The sequence below is a fragment of the Eptesicus fuscus genome, chromosome 21 (genome assembly GCF_027574615.1).
Source record: "Eptesicus fuscus isolate TK198812 chromosome 21, DD_ASM_mEF_20220401, whole genome shotgun sequence".
NCBI classification, from domain to species: Eukaryota; Metazoa; Chordata; class Mammalia; order Chiroptera; family Vespertilionidae; genus Eptesicus; species Eptesicus fuscus.
The window spans coordinates 12911737-12929204 of record NC_072493.1 but is presented as its reverse complement, the minus strand read 5'-3'; the positions used below and the strand labels follow the sequence as shown (position 1 = coordinate 12929204).

The 17468-nt window shown below is 53.7% G+C and overlaps 2 protein-coding genes and 1 long non-coding RNA gene across 7 annotated transcripts; 2 read left to right on the top strand and 1 right to left on the bottom strand.

Annotated features, from left to right (window-relative positions):
- The first annotated feature begins 360 nt into the window (after positions 1–360).
- Positions 361–11417, top strand: EDC4 (enhancer of mRNA decapping 4). 4 transcript variants are annotated; one of them, XM_008139924.3, is made up of 29 exons: positions 361–591; positions 3157–3313; positions 3701–3812; positions 4106–4205; positions 4459–4648; positions 4755–4902; positions 4992–5096; positions 5425–5534; positions 5617–5700; positions 5782–5877; positions 5977–6079; positions 6188–6368; positions 6461–6533; positions 6613–6704; positions 6783–6970; positions 7069–7184; positions 7277–7436; positions 7751–8184; positions 8262–8366; positions 8451–8603; positions 8689–8725; positions 8853–9030; positions 9145–9300; positions 9405–9520; positions 9625–9790; positions 9874–10060; positions 10153–10372; positions 10452–10615; positions 10862–11417. In XM_008139924.3, the coding sequence occupies exons 1-29, from the start codon at positions 510–512 to the stop codon at positions 11052–11054; spliced, it is 4206 nt and encodes a 1401-aa protein (XP_008138146.2). In that variant the 5' UTR covers positions 361–509; the 3' UTR covers positions 11055–11417. The 4 variants fall into 4 exon arrangements, with proteins under 4 accessions (XP_008138146.2, XP_027998974.2, XP_027998975.2 ...); XM_028143173.2 differs by having other exon boundaries at positions 7262–7436; XM_028143174.2 differs by having other exon boundaries at positions 6771–6970.
- On the bottom strand, positions 3220–17376 carry LOC129147699 (uncharacterized). Of its 2 annotated transcripts, none has more exons than XR_008554968.1 (3): positions 17343–17376; positions 13751–13931; positions 3220–3293 (listed from the first exon to the last, which is right to left on the bottom strand). It is a non-coding gene; the product is annotated as an uncharacterized LOC129147699 (long non-coding RNA). The 2 variants fall into 2 exon arrangements; XR_008554967.1 differs by lacking the exon at positions 3220–3293 and adding an exon at positions 9434–9523.
- NRN1L (neuritin 1 like) lies at positions 11803–13179 on the top strand. Its single transcript, XM_054710850.1, has 3 exons — positions 11803–11887; positions 12653–12782; positions 12894–13179. Exons 1-3 carry the CDS (start codon positions 11803–11805, stop codon positions 13177–13179), a joined length of 501 nt encoding a protein of 166 aa, XP_054566825.1.
- Positions 17377–17468: the final 92 nt, after the last annotated feature.

Below are 17468 nucleotides of genomic sequence, written 5' to 3'. Positions count from 1 at the left end.
ATGTGATGTTTTTGGTGGGGCTATCGTGATCTTGCAATTCCTGGACCTATTGACATCCTGGGTCCCCTCATTTCCTAAAGAGGAAAGCGAGACTCCTGCTAATTCAGCTTGTTCTTGGAGAGGTCCTAGGCCCATCTTGAGTCCATGCCTTGGGAGTGGGCATGGACCGGGCTTGCTTCTGCCTCAACCCTGCGAAACGCACCGGCCCCGCTGGCACTGAGGTGGGATAGCGGAGGGAGACGGCTTCAGGAGTGAGGCGTCCGCTCTCGGCCCGGAACCTTTCTTCTCCAGTCCGAGCAGATTCCCGGAGCCGAGACTCGGCGGGCCGGAAGTGGAGGCGGTTGGTGGGATTGGCGGGGCTCAGGGGCTTGGTGCGGGTCGCTGTTTGTGCGGGTGGACACATTGTAGTGACCAGCGTGCCGTGTCTGGTCCCTGCGCGACTGTGTTCGACTGGTGCGTGGCGGCAGCGAAACGAACGCGGCGCGTTCAGGGCGCTTGTGGCTGGGCCTATGGCCTCCTGCGCGAGCATCGACATAGAGGACGCCACGCAGCACCTACGGGACATTCTCAAGCTGGACCGGCCCGCGGGAGGTGAGCCAGGACAGCGGGGGTGGGCCCTCGCCGAGGGGCAGAGGGGCGGCTCGAGCCAGGTTCGCCCTCAGGGCCTGCAGGCCCCTCCGGACCAGCATTGCACCCTCCGGGCTGGTGAGGGCAGACGATGGTTAGAGCGGTAAACCCCTAAGCATGTTCCCAGAAGGGCGCAGACCCCCGGTGCGATCCCTCCCCACCCCACCCTAGTGCCGGGCCTTTTTGCCTCGTCCTTCAGCGTCTCGGCTGAAGGTGAGGCTCCTTCTTTTAATCCGCAGAGCCCCCTTGTTGTTTCCGGGCCCTAAGGTCTCTAGTGGGTACTGATCTAAGTTCCCAACCCGCTTGCTTTAGTTCTGAGGCCTAGTCCGTGCTCTGTACGTTGAGTTGTGTCTAGACCTAGGCGCTGTGCTGAGGAGCTGTGGATCCCCTCTGCAACTTGCCCTTCCCTCTAAAATATATACTTTAGGCATGCTTTCTGAAACTTTTCTGGAGAAAAGTGGCCACTCCCAATTCTGTGTCCTTTCTGGGATTAAGGCAAATCACAGACTGCATGGCTCTGATTGAATTAGGCTACAAACATCTGCCAGCCCTGGTTTATTTCTTTTCTTTTAAACTTTATTTGGGCTTGCAGTGATACTTGAGAGCTGCTCCTGCCCTCGGGGGCCTATAATGCTGTTGACATTGAAAGAGAGGAGTGTTTTGGTTTTTTGATGGGTATAGGGTGGGTGGGGTGGGGACTGGAGAGTGCCTGCGAACACGTCTGAGAAAGGAGACAATGTTTAGGTTTTATAATATGAACAGTTTAGTGTCAGGAAGGCATTCACAAAAAGGAAATAGCATGTGTGAAGGTACCAAAGTTTCCTGGCAGGTTCAGCGAACTGTGAAGTTGGAGTGGTTGAAAGACCAGCTGTTGATGGTGGTTTAGGTGTGCAGTGTCCAGAGCTGAGAACTGGTGTTTCCTCAGACCCTGTTCTTTTTTTTTTTTTTTTAATTGATTTCAGAGAGGAAGGGAGAGGGAGAGAGAGAGAAACATCAAAGATGAGAGAGAATCATTATCAGCTGCCTCCTGCACACCCCCTACTGGGGATTGAGCCCGCAACCTGGGCATTGAACCAAGGACCCTTCAGTCCACAGGCCGACGCTCTATCCACTGAGCCAAACCAGCCAGGGCCCTGAGACCCTGTTCTTAAACCTGCTGGGAGGCCCAAACTGGCTGCTACTGCAGCAGGCACTGGGGCTCACTCTGGGTGGGGTTAACTACCGCCTATTTCCTGAGAAAATCCATCTGCTGCCTGGAACCACTGAGCCCTTTGCATCAGTCCTGGAGTGTGCTCCCTTTACTCATGAGCTTGGCTTGGGCCTTTCATGCTCATCAGCTGCTAGGGAGACTAGACTCCACAAAGGTTTGGTAGAGCATGGCATGGCCAACCTTGTGCAGTTTGTTTGTCCTCATGATAGCCTTCCTGGGAGGGAGAGTGGTCAGCTAACCCCTGAGCAGCTAAGGTGGCTCTGATCCAATTGAAGTGGCCTGGAGACTTCTTTTCTGAACGCCTTGTTTATTGATTGATACTTGATTCTCCTGTTTGCCAAGGAGCTCTGGCTTGTCTCCTCTCACTGGAGGACCATGTCAGACCCCAGACTTTTTTGTCCCTAGAAACTTGATGTGATCCAGAATGTGGAACCCTAGTCTCCTTGCCACCTGGGAGTTTTGGAGTGGTGTCCAAGTCTAGGAGAGTGGTTGAAACTCAATGAATGGCAAACAACTAAAATGCTGTCTTTCCTGACTCAACACACTACCCCATCGTTTCTCTCTTCTTTGTCCAGCTCTTCATGTTCATTCATCCTTTGTTTACCTGCCCAAGGAAGCTTCTTCTGAGCCATTTCTCTGTGGGCAGGCTCCTTTCTTCCGTACTTTCACATCTTATCACTCCCCTTCCATGCCTTAGGAGCCCATCCTTTCTTTTCCAACCCCTGCCACTACCTTGGTCTAGGCCCTGGTATCTCTCGCCCAGATTCTCAACTATTCTGCATACTGCCTTAGAGCAATGAGCCCTTTGGCCAGTGCTGACCATGTCACCTTCCCTTTAAAAACTCTTGTGTCTTTCATCGCCACAGGGAGAATCTAAGCACCTCACCCTCATACCTGAGACCTCTGGAGCCTTGTTTTCCCTTCATCCTTCCCATGTTTGTGTTTTCTAGCTACACTGGCTCTGATGGCAACTCTTCTATGAAATCTGTCCTGACCCTTCCCATGCCCTCCCTCACGTACACATAGTCCTTCTGTGTTGACTCACTCGGGCCTGAGTAGTAATTGGCCTTAGAGGATTCTTGATGGCTTGCACCCCGCTCCCAGGTAGGAGAGCCTCATGTTTATCCTTAGTCCTGGTATACATTGGGTTCACCTTAAGTGTTATGGAATGAGAGATGAACAAAGGGCCTGCCTTCCCATAGACATGGCTCAGTTGAGTGTTCCTAGAGTATCTTATGGTTCCGAAGGGAGGCTCTGCAGGAGGAGAGGTCAGTAGGCAGGTGGAACAACCTCATGACAGTGGTCCTACCTGTCCTCAGGCCCCAATGCAGAGAGCCAGCGGCCATCTAACACCTACAATGGTGACCTCAATGGGCTCTTGGTCCCAGACCCCCTCTGCTCAGGGGATGGTACTTCAGCAAACAAGCCTGGTCTCCGATCCAAGCCATCCATTAACCTGCAGGAGAAGCAGGTCATGTGAGTACCTGGGAGATGATAGTGGTGGTGATGGCATCTTTGGAGTGTCTGTTAGCTGACGGCATGAGATGGGGTGAGAGAAGGGCTAGCAGCCTCTGCTGCTCCCACACTAGATGTCCTGGGATGGGGCACTTAACCACATTGAGCTTGCCCTGGGATGAGGGGTGAGGACAACCTCAAGGGCTTGGCCTGGATCTAAAGTTTAGGTGCCTGATTTAGCATTCCCAAGGAGGGAGGTGAGCTACCAGTCTGGGGACCAGTGGACCCAGAGCTGTGTACCTGGGATTGGACACCTTCCCCATGGTAACTGTATCCTCTCCACATTCCAACCCTGACTATTGAGACTCTGGGTAAACAAGGGTCAAGCTTGTGCACCCCTCCCCGCAGCTGCCTCTCAGGAGATGACAGCTCTACCTGCATTGGGATTTTGGCCAAGGAGGTGGAGATTGTGGCCAGCAGTGACTCCAGCATCTCGAGCAAGGCACGGGGGAGCAACAAGGTACTAGGATGTTGTGGCATGTGTGGTGGATGGGGCACACAATCTCTTCCTCTCCACTCCCATGCTGCTAGTTCCTATGGGGACCACCTTAACAGGCAGGTAGTGTGCCCCAGTCTTAGGAAGCCAGAGTTGGCTACCAAGTCTCTGGGAATCTGGCCCCAGGAGTTGTGATTGGGTGGCTGGACTTGCACATATGGCCTCTACTGTCCCCAGGGATGCTGGGGTGCACCTAAGCTCTGGGAAGGCTGCCCCAGCCCTCAGCTTCTACGACCTTCCTCACCCTTGGTTCTCAGGTGAAAATCCAGCCTGTCGCCAAGTATGATTGGGAGCAGAAATACTACTATGGCAACCTGATTGCTGTGTCCAACTCCTTCTTGGCCTATGCCATTCGGGGTGAGTTGGGTCAAGGGAGAGGAGGGAAGTGTTCTGCCAGAAGCTCCAGAAATGCAGATTCATTGTAAGGCCACTCAGCCCACTCAGATGTTAGGGATACAATGGAAGTCTTGTCTCTGCCAGGCCTTGGGGAGCCAAGTGGAAAAACCGAGCTTGAGATTGGTGGTAACACTGAGGTGGGCAAGGGCAGAGCTTCTCTGCTGCTGCCTGGGCCTAGACACTCACTTATGGCCAACCACTGTCCTGATTCCAGCTGCCAACAATGGCTCAGCGATGGTGCGGGTGATCAGTGTCAGCACTTCGGAGCGGACCCTGCTCAAGGGCTTCACCGGCAGTGTGGCTGACCTGGCCTTCGCACACGTCAACTCCCCACAGTTGGCCTGCCTAGATGAGGCAGGAAACCTGTTCGTGTGGCACTTGGCTCTGGTCAATGGCAAAATTCAGTATCCTTTCCTTGGGATGGAATGGGGGGCTGAAAAAAGGTGGACAGAGCTGGGGATCCCAGACACACTCATCATCCACTTGTCTAATCCTTAACACCCCACTTAGAGAAGAGATTTTAGTCCATATCCGGCAGCCAGAGGGTACGCCACTGAACCACTTCCGTAGGATCATCTGGTGCCCCTTCATTCCCGAGGAGAGTGAAGACTGCTGTGAAGAGGGCAGCCCAATGGTGGCCCTGTTGCATGAGGACCGGGTGAGGAGGCTGGGCATAGGGAGAGGTGGGGGGATAGAGCAGCCATGGTGTGGGCATGGGCTGAACACTCACCTCTCTGTACCCTCCAGGCTGAGGTGTGGAACCTGGACATGCTCCGTTCCAACCACAGCACCTGGCCCGTGGATGTCAGCCAAATCAAGCAGGGCTTCATCATGGTAAAAGGCCACAGCACAGTAAGCCTGCAGCTGACTGCCTCCCTTCTCTTCCCCTTTTCTTATGTCCCTCATCTATTCCTCATACCCGTAGCTGCTCAGATAGCTTTACTGGCATTCTGCCCATGGGGACGCGGATCACAAAGTAACCTTTACTGGGGAGCTCATGCCTAATGTGCACCCCATGGGTCTAGTCTTCTTTATGACCCCCCCTCCCAATTATTCAGTCTTTCACACAAACGTGCAGATCCACTGTGGGTCAGGCCAGCTCACTGTCATTCTCATCAGAGATGGGCTTGCTCCCACCTCTAGTCAGGTGGTAAAGCAAGGCTCTTTGGGTTCTTCCCAGTACCTGAGTGAAGGGGCCCTCTCACCTGATGGGACTGTCCTGGCTACAGCAAGCCATGATGGCTTTGTCAAGTTCTGGCAGATCTACATTGAGGGGCAGGACGAGCCAAGGTAAGGCAGGAGCTGAGGGACCAGGAACCCCCGGGTAGGGGACTAGATCACCTACTCAGGTCCCTCATCTGCCTGCTTGCAGATGTCTGCATGAGTTAAAGCCTCATGACGGGCGGCCACTCTCCTGCCTCCTATTTTGTGACAACCACAAGAAACAGGACCCTGAGTGAGTGAGTGGGCAGGCAAGCGGGTGGTGCGCTAGACCCTGGGCTCCCAGCCAGTCACTCAGTGTCTTATTGCTTTGCAGGGTCCCTTTCTGGAGATTTCTCATTACTGGTGCTGACCAGAATCAGGAGTTGAAGATGTGGTGCACCGTGTCTTGGACCTGCCTGCAGACCATTCGGTAAGCACAAGCTGGGGAGCTGGACAGGAGTAGCAGGGTTGGGGATGTGAGTTCTTTCCACTCTCTTAGGCTCACTTATCCTGCCTTGTGGCCTCCCAGTTTCTCCCCAGATATCTTCAGCTCAGTGAGTGTGCCCCCTAGCCTCAAAGTTTGCTTGGACCTCTCAGCAGAATACCTGATTCTCAGCGATGTACAACGGAAGGTAGACTGCAATGGGGACACCTCGGGCAGAGTTGGTATCATCGGGGCAAGTAGGGATATGTGGCACATCCACAGCCTGAGCTCAGCTGTGAATGCGCTGCCTTTGCAGGTCCTTTACGTGATGGAGCTGCTGCAGAACCAGGAAGAAGGCCGTGCCTGCTTCAGTTCCATCTCTGAGTTCCTGCTCACCCACCCTGTACTGAGTTTCGGTATCCAGGTGGTGAGTCGCTGCCGGCTGCGGCACACCGAGGTGCTGCCTGCTGAGGAAGAGAATGACAGCCTTGGGGCTGGTGAGCTGCTCGGGGTCGGGATATATGTTGGGATGTAGGGAATGCCAAGGCACAGAGGGCCAGGGGTTTAGTTGTCCACACTGTCCTTGCAGATGGGACCCACGGAGCTGGTGCCATGGAGTCTGCAGCCGGTGTGCTCATCAAGCTCTTCTGTGTGCATACGAAGTGAGTGTGCCCTGTCTGTGCCCCTCCTCACCCTACTGACTCTGGCCCCTTTGAGCCCTCTCCTATTCTCTTCCTAAAGGGCGTTGCAAGATGTGCAGATCCGCTTCCAGCCACAGCTGAACCCTGATGTGGTGGCCCCGCTCCCCACCCACACTGCCCGTGAGGATTTTGGTGAGGAAGGGGTAAGAGGGAAGCAGGTTAAACTGGCCAGGGTCTGAGATCTGATTAAAGTGGCAGATTTTCCCACAGCATTTGGAGAATCTCGGCCTGAACTGGGCTCTGAGGGCCTAAGTTCAGCTACTCACGGCTCCCAGCCTGATCTCCGACGCATTGTGGAGCTACCTGCACCCGCCGACTTCCTTAGTCTGAGCAGTGAGACCAAGCCCAAGCTGATGACACCTGACGCCTTCATGACACCTAGCACCTCTTTACAACAGGTGTGCTGGGGCTGGGGCTTGGGGCTTGGGGCTTAGGGCAGGGGGACCTGGGAATCCCTACCCATAGGCCACAGCTCTTACTCTCTGCATCTCCCCAGATTGCTTCATCCCCTAGTAACAGCAGCAGTAGCAGCAGCAGCAGCAGCAGCAGCTCCTCTCTTACAGCTGTTTCTGCCATGAGCAGTACCTCAGCTGTGGACCCCTCCTTGCCCAGGTGAAGTGAGGGTCAGAGTTGGGGGATGGCGAGGGCTGGTGCCAGCTGATGCCAAGCTCTGGTTGCTTATGCCTCAGCCTTCCTGCCATCAGGCCACCTGAGGAGCTGACCTTGAGCCCCAAGCTGCAGCTGGATGGCAGTCTGACAATGAGCAGCAGCGGCGGCAGCAGCCTGCAGGCAAGCCCACGCAGCCTCCTGCCCAGCCTGCTCCCAGGTCCAGCTGACAAATTGACTCCCAAAGGGCCTGGACAGGTGCGTGAGTGTGAAATGCAGGTTAGCAGGTGTAGAACATCAGAAAGGTCAGAGCAGTCCTCTCCTCATAGCACCCTGTCTGCTTATCCTGTTCTGCCTCACGTGGCCCATATTTCCCTGTAGGTCATCTCAGCCTCCCATATTCCCTGCAGGGCAGCTCCTCAGCTTATCCATTCCCACCTCCTCTCCTCCTGAGCTGTGGCTGTCTTTTACTGCATCCCCCTTCCCCACATCACTGCAAACACCAGTGCCTCGTCTCTGTTTCCCCCAGCCCTATTTCCTTCCATCTAAGTCCCCATTTTGGCCCACTTCAGGTACCTACTGCTGCCTCTGCACTCTCCCTGGAGCTGCAGGAAGTAGAGCCCTTGGGGCTACCCCAGGCTTCCCCCAGCCGTACCCGCTCTCCCGATGTTATCTCCTCGGCTTCCACTGCCCTGTCCCAGGACATCCCTGAGATCGCATCTGAGGCCCTGTCCCGTGGCTTTGGTTCCTCTGCTCCTGAGGACCTTGAGCCAAACAGTATGGCCTCAGCTGCGTCTGCACTACATCTGCTGTCCCCACGGCCCCGTCCAGGGCCTGAGCTTGGCCCCCAGCTTAGCCTGGATGGAGGCCCGGGAGATGGGGATCGGCATAGTACCCCTTCCCTTCTGGAGGCAGCCTTGACCCAGGAGGCCACAGCCCCTGACAGTCAGGTCTGGCCAACAGCACCAGACATTACTCGGGAGACCTGCAGCAGTCTCGCAGAAAGGTGAGGAGCTTGGGAGGGGAAAAGTATACTGAGGGTAAGAGTTTCAGATAGTCCTCTGAGTCGGCCTGTCCTCCCAGCCCCAGGAATGGCCTTCAGGAAAAGCATAAGAGCTTGGCCTTCCACCGACCACCTTATCACTTGCTGCAGCAACATGACAGCCAGGACACCAGCGCTGAACAAAGGTAGATGCCACTCCACACCCTTTCTCTCACAAGGGAGGGCCAGCAAGTGGTAGGCACTTAGGCCTCTCTCTCCCCTTTTCACAGTGACCACGATGATGAGGTGGCCAGCCTTGCCTCTGCTGCAGGGGGCTTTAGCACCAAAGTTCCCACTCCACGGCTGCCTGCCAAGGACTGGAAGACTAAGGGATCCCCTCGGACCTCACCCAAGCTCAAGAGGAAGGGCAAAAAGGATGACGGGTAGGAGAGGTCCTGGGGCCAGGGAGAGGGGTGGTCCCTAGGCTGTCTGCATGACTTGGCCTGAGGTGCTTCTCGCCTATGGCAGGGATTCAGCCGTGGGATCCCGGCTCACGGAGCACCAGGTGAGTGAACAAATACCCTTTCTACTTCTAGGACTCCTCTCTCAGGGTGGGGAGGAGCTCTGGGCCATTCCCTAGTCCAGTGTGTGGACAGGTGGGGTAGGCATGTGATTGTTGGTGCTACTGGCAGGTGGCAGAGCCCCCTGAGGACTGGCCAGCACTAATTTGGCAACAGCAGAGAGAGCTGGCGGAGCTGCGGCACAGCCAAGAAGAGCTGCTGCAGCGTCTGTGCACCCAACTCGAAGGCCTGCAGAGCACCGTCACAGGCCACGTGGAACGTGCCCTCGAGTCTCGGCATGAACAGGAGCGTATCCTTGTGGGCAGTGACCCGGCATGGCAGAGGGGTAGGGGCAGCGGCAGCATTCTTAGACCTAGAAGGGAAATGGGACCTGCTCCAGGCCTGTTCCTTAGCTACAATACAGAGCGGCGGCTGGAGCGGGCACTGGCCGAGGGGCAGCAACGGGGTGGGCAGCTGCAGGAACAGCTGACACAACAGCTGTCCCAGGCACTGTCTTCAGCTGTGGCTGGGCGACTAGAGCGTAGCATACGGGATGAGATCAAGAAGACGGTGCCTCCATGTGAGTTTTACATGGAGACTTCTGGATGGGCTGTGTGGGAGTGGGCCCCCTACTTGTCAAGCTGCTTCTCATGGCTCCATCTCTCCCTCCGCACCCTGCCCCAGGTGTCTCTCGGAGTCTGGAGCCTGTGGCAGGTCAACTGAACACCTCAGTGGCCACCAAGCTCACAGCTGTGGAGGGTAGCATGAAAGAGAATATCTCCAAGCTGCTGAAGTCCAAGGTGCTAAAGGGTCAGAGATGAGAGAGGTTGGTGGTTGGTGGGGTTGGTCAGGCCAGCTTGGGCTCAGGCTTTTGGCTTGGCCCGGCCCCTCCCTCTACCCCCAGAACCTGACAGATGCCATCGCCCGAGCAGCTGCAGACACGTTACAGGGGCCCATGCAGGCCGCCTACCGTGAAGCCTTCCAGAGTGTGGTGCTGCCTGCCTTTGAGAAGAGCTGCCAGGCCATGTTCCAGCAGATCAATGATAGTTTCCGACTGGGCACACAGGAATGTGAGTGGAGTCATATGCTCCAAGGTGGAGGGGCTATCCTCTTCTTCCCCATCGCTCTCATGGCCCCCATGGTCAACTTTCAGACTTGCAACAGCTAGAGAGCCACATGAAGAGCCGGAAGGTGCGAGAGCAGGAGGCGAGGGAGCCTGTATTAGCTCAGCTGCGGGGCCTGGTCAGCACACTGCAGGGCGCCACTGAGCAGATGGCAGCCACTGTGTCCAGCAGTGTTCGGGCTGAGGTGCAGCACCAGCTGCATGTGGCTGTGGGCAGGTGTGTGGGTAGGGTACTGGGCAAGGTGGTAGGTTTGGAAAGGGCCACACCGGACTCCCTGTCTACTTCATCTCCCTCCTTTCCCTTTACAGCCTGCAGGAGTCCATTTTAGCACAGGTACAGCGCATTGTTAAGGGTGAGGTGAGTGTGGCACTCAAGGAGCAGCAGGCCGCCGTCACCTCTAGCATCATGCAGGCCATGCGCTCAGCTGCTGGCACACCTGTCCCTGCTACCCACCTCGATTGCCAAGCCCAGCAAGCCCATATCCTGCAGCTGCTGCAGCAGGGCCACCTCAATCAGGCCTTCCAGCAGGTATGCCAGGCATTAGGCCCAGCTAAGGCTCAGGTGTCTCCTGACAAGGCCCACACACTAAATGCTAATCTCTACCCAGGCCCTGACAGCTGCTGACCTGAACCTGGTGCTGTACGTTTGTGAAACTGTGGACCCGGGCCAGGTTTTTGGGCAGCCACCCTGCCCACTCTCCCAGCCTGTGCTCCTTTCCCTCATCCAGCAGCTGGCCTCTGACCTTGGCACTCGAACTGACCTCAAGCTAAGGTGAGTAGGCGCATTTGGACCAGGAGATGGGCTCAGGTGGAGGTGGGGGAACAGTTCAAAGCAGAGACTCCAGCTCTAGCTTGACTCCCTCCCTAATTCTCTCCACCAGTTCCCTTTGCCTCCACCCATCTCGGGCCTGGAGGGTTCCTTTGTCAGGCGTCCCTCTCCTCTCGGCCTCAGTGCCACCAGGTGGCGCTCCCATCTGCTGGAGCCCACCTGTAGCCTGTATCTTTTCTCTGTCCTCAGCTACTTGGAAGAGGCTGTGATGCATCTGGACCACAGTGACCCTATCACTCGGGACCACATGGGCTCCGTCATGGCCCAAGTGCGCCAGAAGCTCTTCCAGTTCCTGCAGGCCGAACCACACAATTCACTCGGCAAAGTGGCCCGGCGTCTCAGCCTCATGTTGCATGGCCTTGTGACCCCCAGCCTCCCTTAGCTAAGCCTGCCTTGCCCTGGGGTGGGGTGGCACTGAAGGCCAGTAGACAGGCCTAGGCCAAAGCAGGGTCATGTCTGCTCTTTACCTGCTCAGGCTTCCACCTCTGCACCTCTGAGGTGGTTGAGGGGGTGAGCACTGGCTGTGGTCTACAGGTTATGGTAGCCAGCAGGTTTAGGCTGGGCCCAGGGTGGGTATTGTGCCTTCTTGGGTTCTGCCATGCCTGGAGCATGACCCCCCGAGATTGTGACACCACTTGAGTTGAATTTTCCATGTTCCTTTTTACCTCTGTTTTGGATCTTTTTGTTTTTGAAAAACATTAAGGAATTCAATTAAATGCTTTTGGAATAAAATGGAATATGTGTGCGTTTGGTGTGTCTTTGGAGTGACTTTGATAACTGCTCTCTATTCCCTGGCCTCTCTCCTCCTTTTGTGGAGCTCTGTCAAGGCCAACCCACTCCACGGTCCTGGCCACCCATCCTCATCGGTTTTCCTACATCTCCCCTCTCCATCCCTGGGCCAAGGGCCCTGGGCTCAGCTTAGCACAGCAGTGATCCCCTGGGCTCTTATCTCTAGGGCCCCTCTTTGTCAACTTGCCTACTGATTTGCTTATTGGTGGTGGGGCTGCCTGCTGGCTTTGAAGCCCCGCCCCCAGCTCCCATCCAATCACAGTCCCTCCTTCCGGAGGCTGGGCTGAAGGGCTGTACTCCAAGCAGAGCTGCTAGTTCTGGCATTAGGCTCCCAGCCAGGGATGATGCTCTGCTGCTGCTGTCACCACTGCCAGCGACTGCCCCGAGCGGTGGGGCTGTTGCTGCTGCTGCTGTTAGCACCACTCGGTGAGTGCAGGGGTACTAGACCTGGGCCTTACACCCTCTCATCAGGCTGGGTTTAGGGTGTGGGGGAGCTGGGGCACAACCTTCCTGAGCACTGGGAGCCAGTGTGGCAAGGAGGTGCAAGGGCTCCATGGAGGGAATAATGTGTACCCGTGTCTTTAGAACTGAAAGGGAGGGGTGTATACTGAGCCCTGGTTGTAGGGGAAGGACCTCAAAATTTCACAGCCCCCATTCTGATAAAAGGAAGACATAGTCTTTGGTGAGACTTAGACCAGCTTTGGGGTCCCCTGAGGTCTTCTGTTAGGATCTGGTCTGGATCCTGACACCCTCTATCCTGCCCTACCTGTCTGAAAATACTTGTTTTGGATGGGGTGGGAAGGCCAAGCAAAGTTTGTCTAGACTGCAGAGAGACTGGATGGTGCTGGGGAGGGGAAGTGTGGCCCTGGACCCTGTCCCCCTTTATCTTGTCCTTGCTCCTTCACTTGGATCATCTTTACCCCACTTTGGGCTGCAGGAGCCCCATAAGCTCAGAGGAAAAGCTGACCCCTGGGATGTGAGGACACCACCCTGCCTTCCTCCACATTGACTCTGTTCAGTCCCACCTAGAACAGAGCCCAGGCAGGTGATCCCCAGATGTGCCCCTCATTTCCCTGGGGTACCTCTTTCACGCTGAGTCATGTCCCCAGAGCTTGCCAGAGTAAATAAGCCCCTGGGGGTTGGGAGGTGGGCCAGTTCATCCTATCAATTATTTTCCACCCCTACCCCCAGTCCTTTTATCTCCCCTGGAGGCAGCTGCCGTGGGCCAAAGCCGCTGTGACATATACCAGGGCTTCGCCAAGTGTCTCATCCGCTTGGGGGATGGCATGGGTCACGGAAGCGAGCTGGCGACCATCTGCAGGTAAGAGCAGGTGCAAGGACAGCAGCCTGACCCTCTCTACTCTCCGTGCCCGAACCTCTTCCCATTCCAAAGCCTCCTTGTCCCACCTAACTCCCCTAATCCCATGAACAGGTCTTGGAATGACTTCCACATCTGCGCCTCTCAAGTTCTGTCAGGTTGCCCGAAGGAGGCGGCTGCTGTGTGGGAGTCACTACAGCAAGAAGCTCGTCGGACCCCGCACCCAGATAACTTGCACACTCTGTGTGGCAGCCCTGTGCACGTCTGGGAGCGTGGTGCAGGCCCCGAGACCAACCAGGAGACACTGAGGGGGACAGCTCCTGCCCTAACCCCAGCCCCTGCTCCCCTGCTGCTGGCGGCTGCTCTGGCATTTGTTTGCCTCCTGGGGCCTCTGGCCTAACTATTGGGGTCAAGTAGCAGTGCCCCTGCTGCCACCCCAGCTCTGATGGCTGTCCTCGAAGCTCTGTAAGGTGCATTCAGCTTTCATTAAAGGTATTTATATTTGTACTGAGCTCCTTCCTTTCTTCTGGCTGCTCACTGCCTGACTGAGACGGAGGCCTCCAGAAGCTGATCCCCAAGACAGAATGGGCAGGGCCCAAGGCTGCCACAGGGGACTCCATCTTTCTCCTTGCAAACACTCATTTCCCAGGGGCAGTGCCGAGCTTTCCATTACGTGCAGGTTCCAGGACCTCTAGTCTGTCTTCCCAGGTTGGTATTCCTAGCCCTACCTGGCCCCTAGGGAACCTGTGAGGTGGTGGAGTGTCTCACCCTACTCCCCACTATGGCCACCCCCGCCCCCCAGCTTCATTCTAGCCTCCAGACTCCTGACCATCTCACCTCCTCCTCTGCTGAGCTTCCACCTTAGCCTTTAAGACAACTCAAAGTAAGTGCTCTGTCCTCTTCCTCTCTGGGGTCGTGTCCATCTGAGGGGAGCCTGTTTCAGAAGGTGGGGAGCCCCTGTTGGAATTTACCTTCAGTTCCCCAAGGTGACCTGGAGCTGCTGAAACTGGAGTCACAATGAGGGTTCCCCTGGCCTCTGCTCTCCACAAGCTTGTTCTTTGAGAAGAGGTGTACAGCGTGAAATCAAAACAATCCCAGAAGGCATTCTGGAAGCATGGAATGAGAGTGTGGTGTGAGGTGCCCCTGTTCATCCTGGAGGAGAAGAAGAGCAAGATTCAGCATGGGCACATTCTGAGGGAAGGAGGGGTCTCAGAGAGGGTGAGATCCTCCTTTGTTCAGTCTCCTACCACCAGCACCAGGACCCTGTTCCAAACCACCACCTCACAGTGGGCACTGCATGGCCTCCTCACTGGCTTCTACTCTCCCTCCCTCCACTTTATTCTCCATTTTCTGTATTGAAAAACTGATTCTGCTGTTAAGCTCCTTCTCATTGTCTAGGAGGCCCTACATAAGCCAGCTCTGCCCACAGTTTATCAGTCTACTCAACTCCCCTCTGTAGCAACACAGAGGAGAGGAGTGATCTACCTATCCAGCCCCTGGGGTCAGGGGAGGCTTCAGAGAAGGACCATGATAGAGGCAATAGGAGGTAAGGATGGAGGCTTACAAGTGGTGGAGGAGAAGTGGGGCTGATTTGGAGAGGGCATTACAAGAGGGGCCCAAAAGAATCAGTTGTGAGGGAGAAAGAGATGGGTGGGAACCGATATCAAGACAGGCCAGATTTACACTAAAGCCCATCCTGGGAGGCTGTGCCCTCAAGACAGAATCAGGCCTGAGAGGACCCTTGCAGAGGCTCCAGAATGACAAGTGCTTCCAGAGACCTCCACACACATACGTAGGAGTTCTACTTCAATCCATGCTTCCCAAATACCATCCCCTTCCAATTAGGTCAGGTGCTTCCATTAGCTCCCTCTCTGCCCCATCTTGGCTCCTGTGCTTCATTTGCCTGTACTTTTATCCCCACTTCTCTCTCCACCAGTACTACCCATCTTCTATCACCTGAAGGAGAAAGTTCAGAAAAGCAACACGCCCAGATCTGCCCCTCTTTGACCACCAGCATTTTCCAGAAGGAAAGATCATACTTTTATTCCTCTGCGTCTTTGTACATCTATTCTCTGTACCCTTCCCCATTTTCTCCTGGTGAACTTCTTTCTGGTTCATTATCACCTCCTCCAGGAAATACTTTCTACCCTGACTCCAAGCTGAATCAGCAGCCTCCTACAGGTCCACACAGCTCTCAGGCTCTCATCTATCTCAGTACTGATAGCGCTAGCTTATTCCTGTCTGGGTCTGGGTCAGAATTCCTGTCTATGTACTCCCCAAGGGTCCTCTTTGTATCTCTACTACCCGATCTAGGGCTGGGTATAAAGAATATACTTGTGGGAGGTGTGGAATGAAAGATAGAATCTCTAAGTCCAACATAGGAAGTGTTACAGTCAGCAAGCTCTTGGGCTGAGAATGTCTGGGCATACTGTCAGAAGGGATGGTGCTGGGGCTCCAGACCCCAAAAGTCTTCCCAGAGCCACTCTTGATAGCAGGGGCTGACTGCTCTGGCCAGCCACAGCAGGGATTACCATCCTCCCGCTGTGACCTACTTTTGCCTGGTGTTTGCTCCCTAAATCCTTGCTCTTCCCTGGAATTGAGTGACCTGGAGTGTGTGTATGGGTTTGGTGATGGGGACAGAATCTGCTCTCTGGCTAGGAGCTTAAGAGCTTTGTGTATTTTATCCCAAAGCTGGAGGAGAGGGGTAAGCTGATAGTCATACAGACTGGACTCTGGATACAGCTGCCCAGGCCAGAGCATCATGGGGGCAGTGTTTCTCACATTTGCAGCTCTGCAGACACGGAACAGCCCTAGTGGTTAGAACATCGGCCTGCCAACTGAAGGGTTGCAGGTTCGATTCCAGTCAAGGGCACACACCTCAGTTGCAAGCTCCATCACTGGCAACCAGTTGATGTGTCTTACATCCATATTTCTCTGTCTCTCCCTCTCCTTTCCATTCTCTAAAAAATTAATTGAAAAAATATCCTTGGGTGAGGATTAACAAAAAAAGTTCATAATTCCCTAATAAATAAAACAGACAAAATGATATTTACTGGTGTTAATTCACTTTTATGTTTAAAATATAACATTAGCTTATATCAGTGATTTTCAACCTTTTTCATCTCATGACACAATCTAATTACTAAAATTCTTCAGCACACCAAAAATATATATTTTTTGCCATTCTGACAAAAAAATTGTTATAGCCTGGTAAGGTGTGGCTTAGTGGTTGAGTGTCGACCTAGGAACCAGGAGGTCATAGTTCGATTCCAGGTCAGGGCACATACTTGGGTTTTGGGCTCCATTCCTGGCAGGGAGTGTATAGGAGGCAGCCAATTAATGATTCTCTCTCATCGTTGATGTTTTTACCTCTCTCCCTCTCTCTTCCTCTTTGAAATCAATTTTAAAAATTAAAAATTTAAAAATTGGTATACTTTTGATTCATTCACATCAGACAGCTATTGTGTTGGCTGTTGTCATTTTTTTTTTTATTTGACAATATAAGGGAAAAGAGGTTAGTGCCCCTGGCTAAATAGTCAGGTATTGCATGTTTTAAAAATTCTTGTAGCACACTGGTTGAAAATTGCTGGCTTGTCCAGTGGCGTGGCTCAGTGGTTGAGGATCGACCTATGAACCAGGAGGTCATGTGGTTCAATTCCTGTCAGGGCACATGCCCGGGTTGCAGGCTTGATCCCCAGTGTGGGGTGTGTAGGAGGCAGCCGATCAATGATTCTCTCTCATCATTGATGTTTCTCTCTCTCCCTCTTCCTTCCTCTCTGAAATCAATAAAAATATTTTTTAAAAGAAAATTGCTGGTTTATGTAGTCCATTAAAGACAGTTCCATGTGCGAAGTGTTCATTCAACAAAGACTTGTTGAATAAACGAACAGACTGAAATTAGGAAGATGGATGGAGATTACAACCCTTTTATTACCTGCAGCATCTATTCCCCAGCCCTCTGCAACTTGGGTTGTTGGTAAAGTAGTGAAACAATTAAACAATTCTGATCCTATAGAGAAATTGTGAATAGTAACAAGATTTTTTTAAAAATCTTTTTGCTTTGCAGTCTTAGCATTCACTTAAATTCAATAACAACAAGAATGAAAAAAAAATTTATGTTACTCCTAAATTGGCCCAAGACTAAAGACCAATCCTCAAGTTAACCATTTTCAACTCCTCTGAGATGGAGGCCAAATTTAACACATCTGAATGCCTGATTTATTTTCACTGTAGTTTTCAAAAAATAGATTTAATATAATTTAAATTGATCCTTTGCGGAGTTCCAGCGGCACTTCCAGAAACCTGTTGAAACGCATTATGTCCCCAACCTTGTATGACAGAGCACCCTCCTCTCTAACCAGAAACTTGAAACTTTCTCCCTACCCAGTTCCTCCTTTTCCTTTGTTTTTATTTTTTTAATTAATCTTTTTAATATTTCAGTTATAGTTGACATTAAATACTAATTTATATTAGTTCCAGGTGTACCTCCTTTTTCTATAACAGGTTCCTCTCGCAGCCAGCCTACAGAGGAACTACTTAGAACAACAGTTAGCCACCCCCTACCCCTAGAGTCCGTCCTGGCCCTGAAGGCGTTGATTGGCAGGCCACGCTCGGAGCGCCCCCAACCGCGTAGCCGCCCCTCCCGAGGCCCCGCCCCCGCCCCGCCCCGCCCCATAGGCGGCCCGGGTT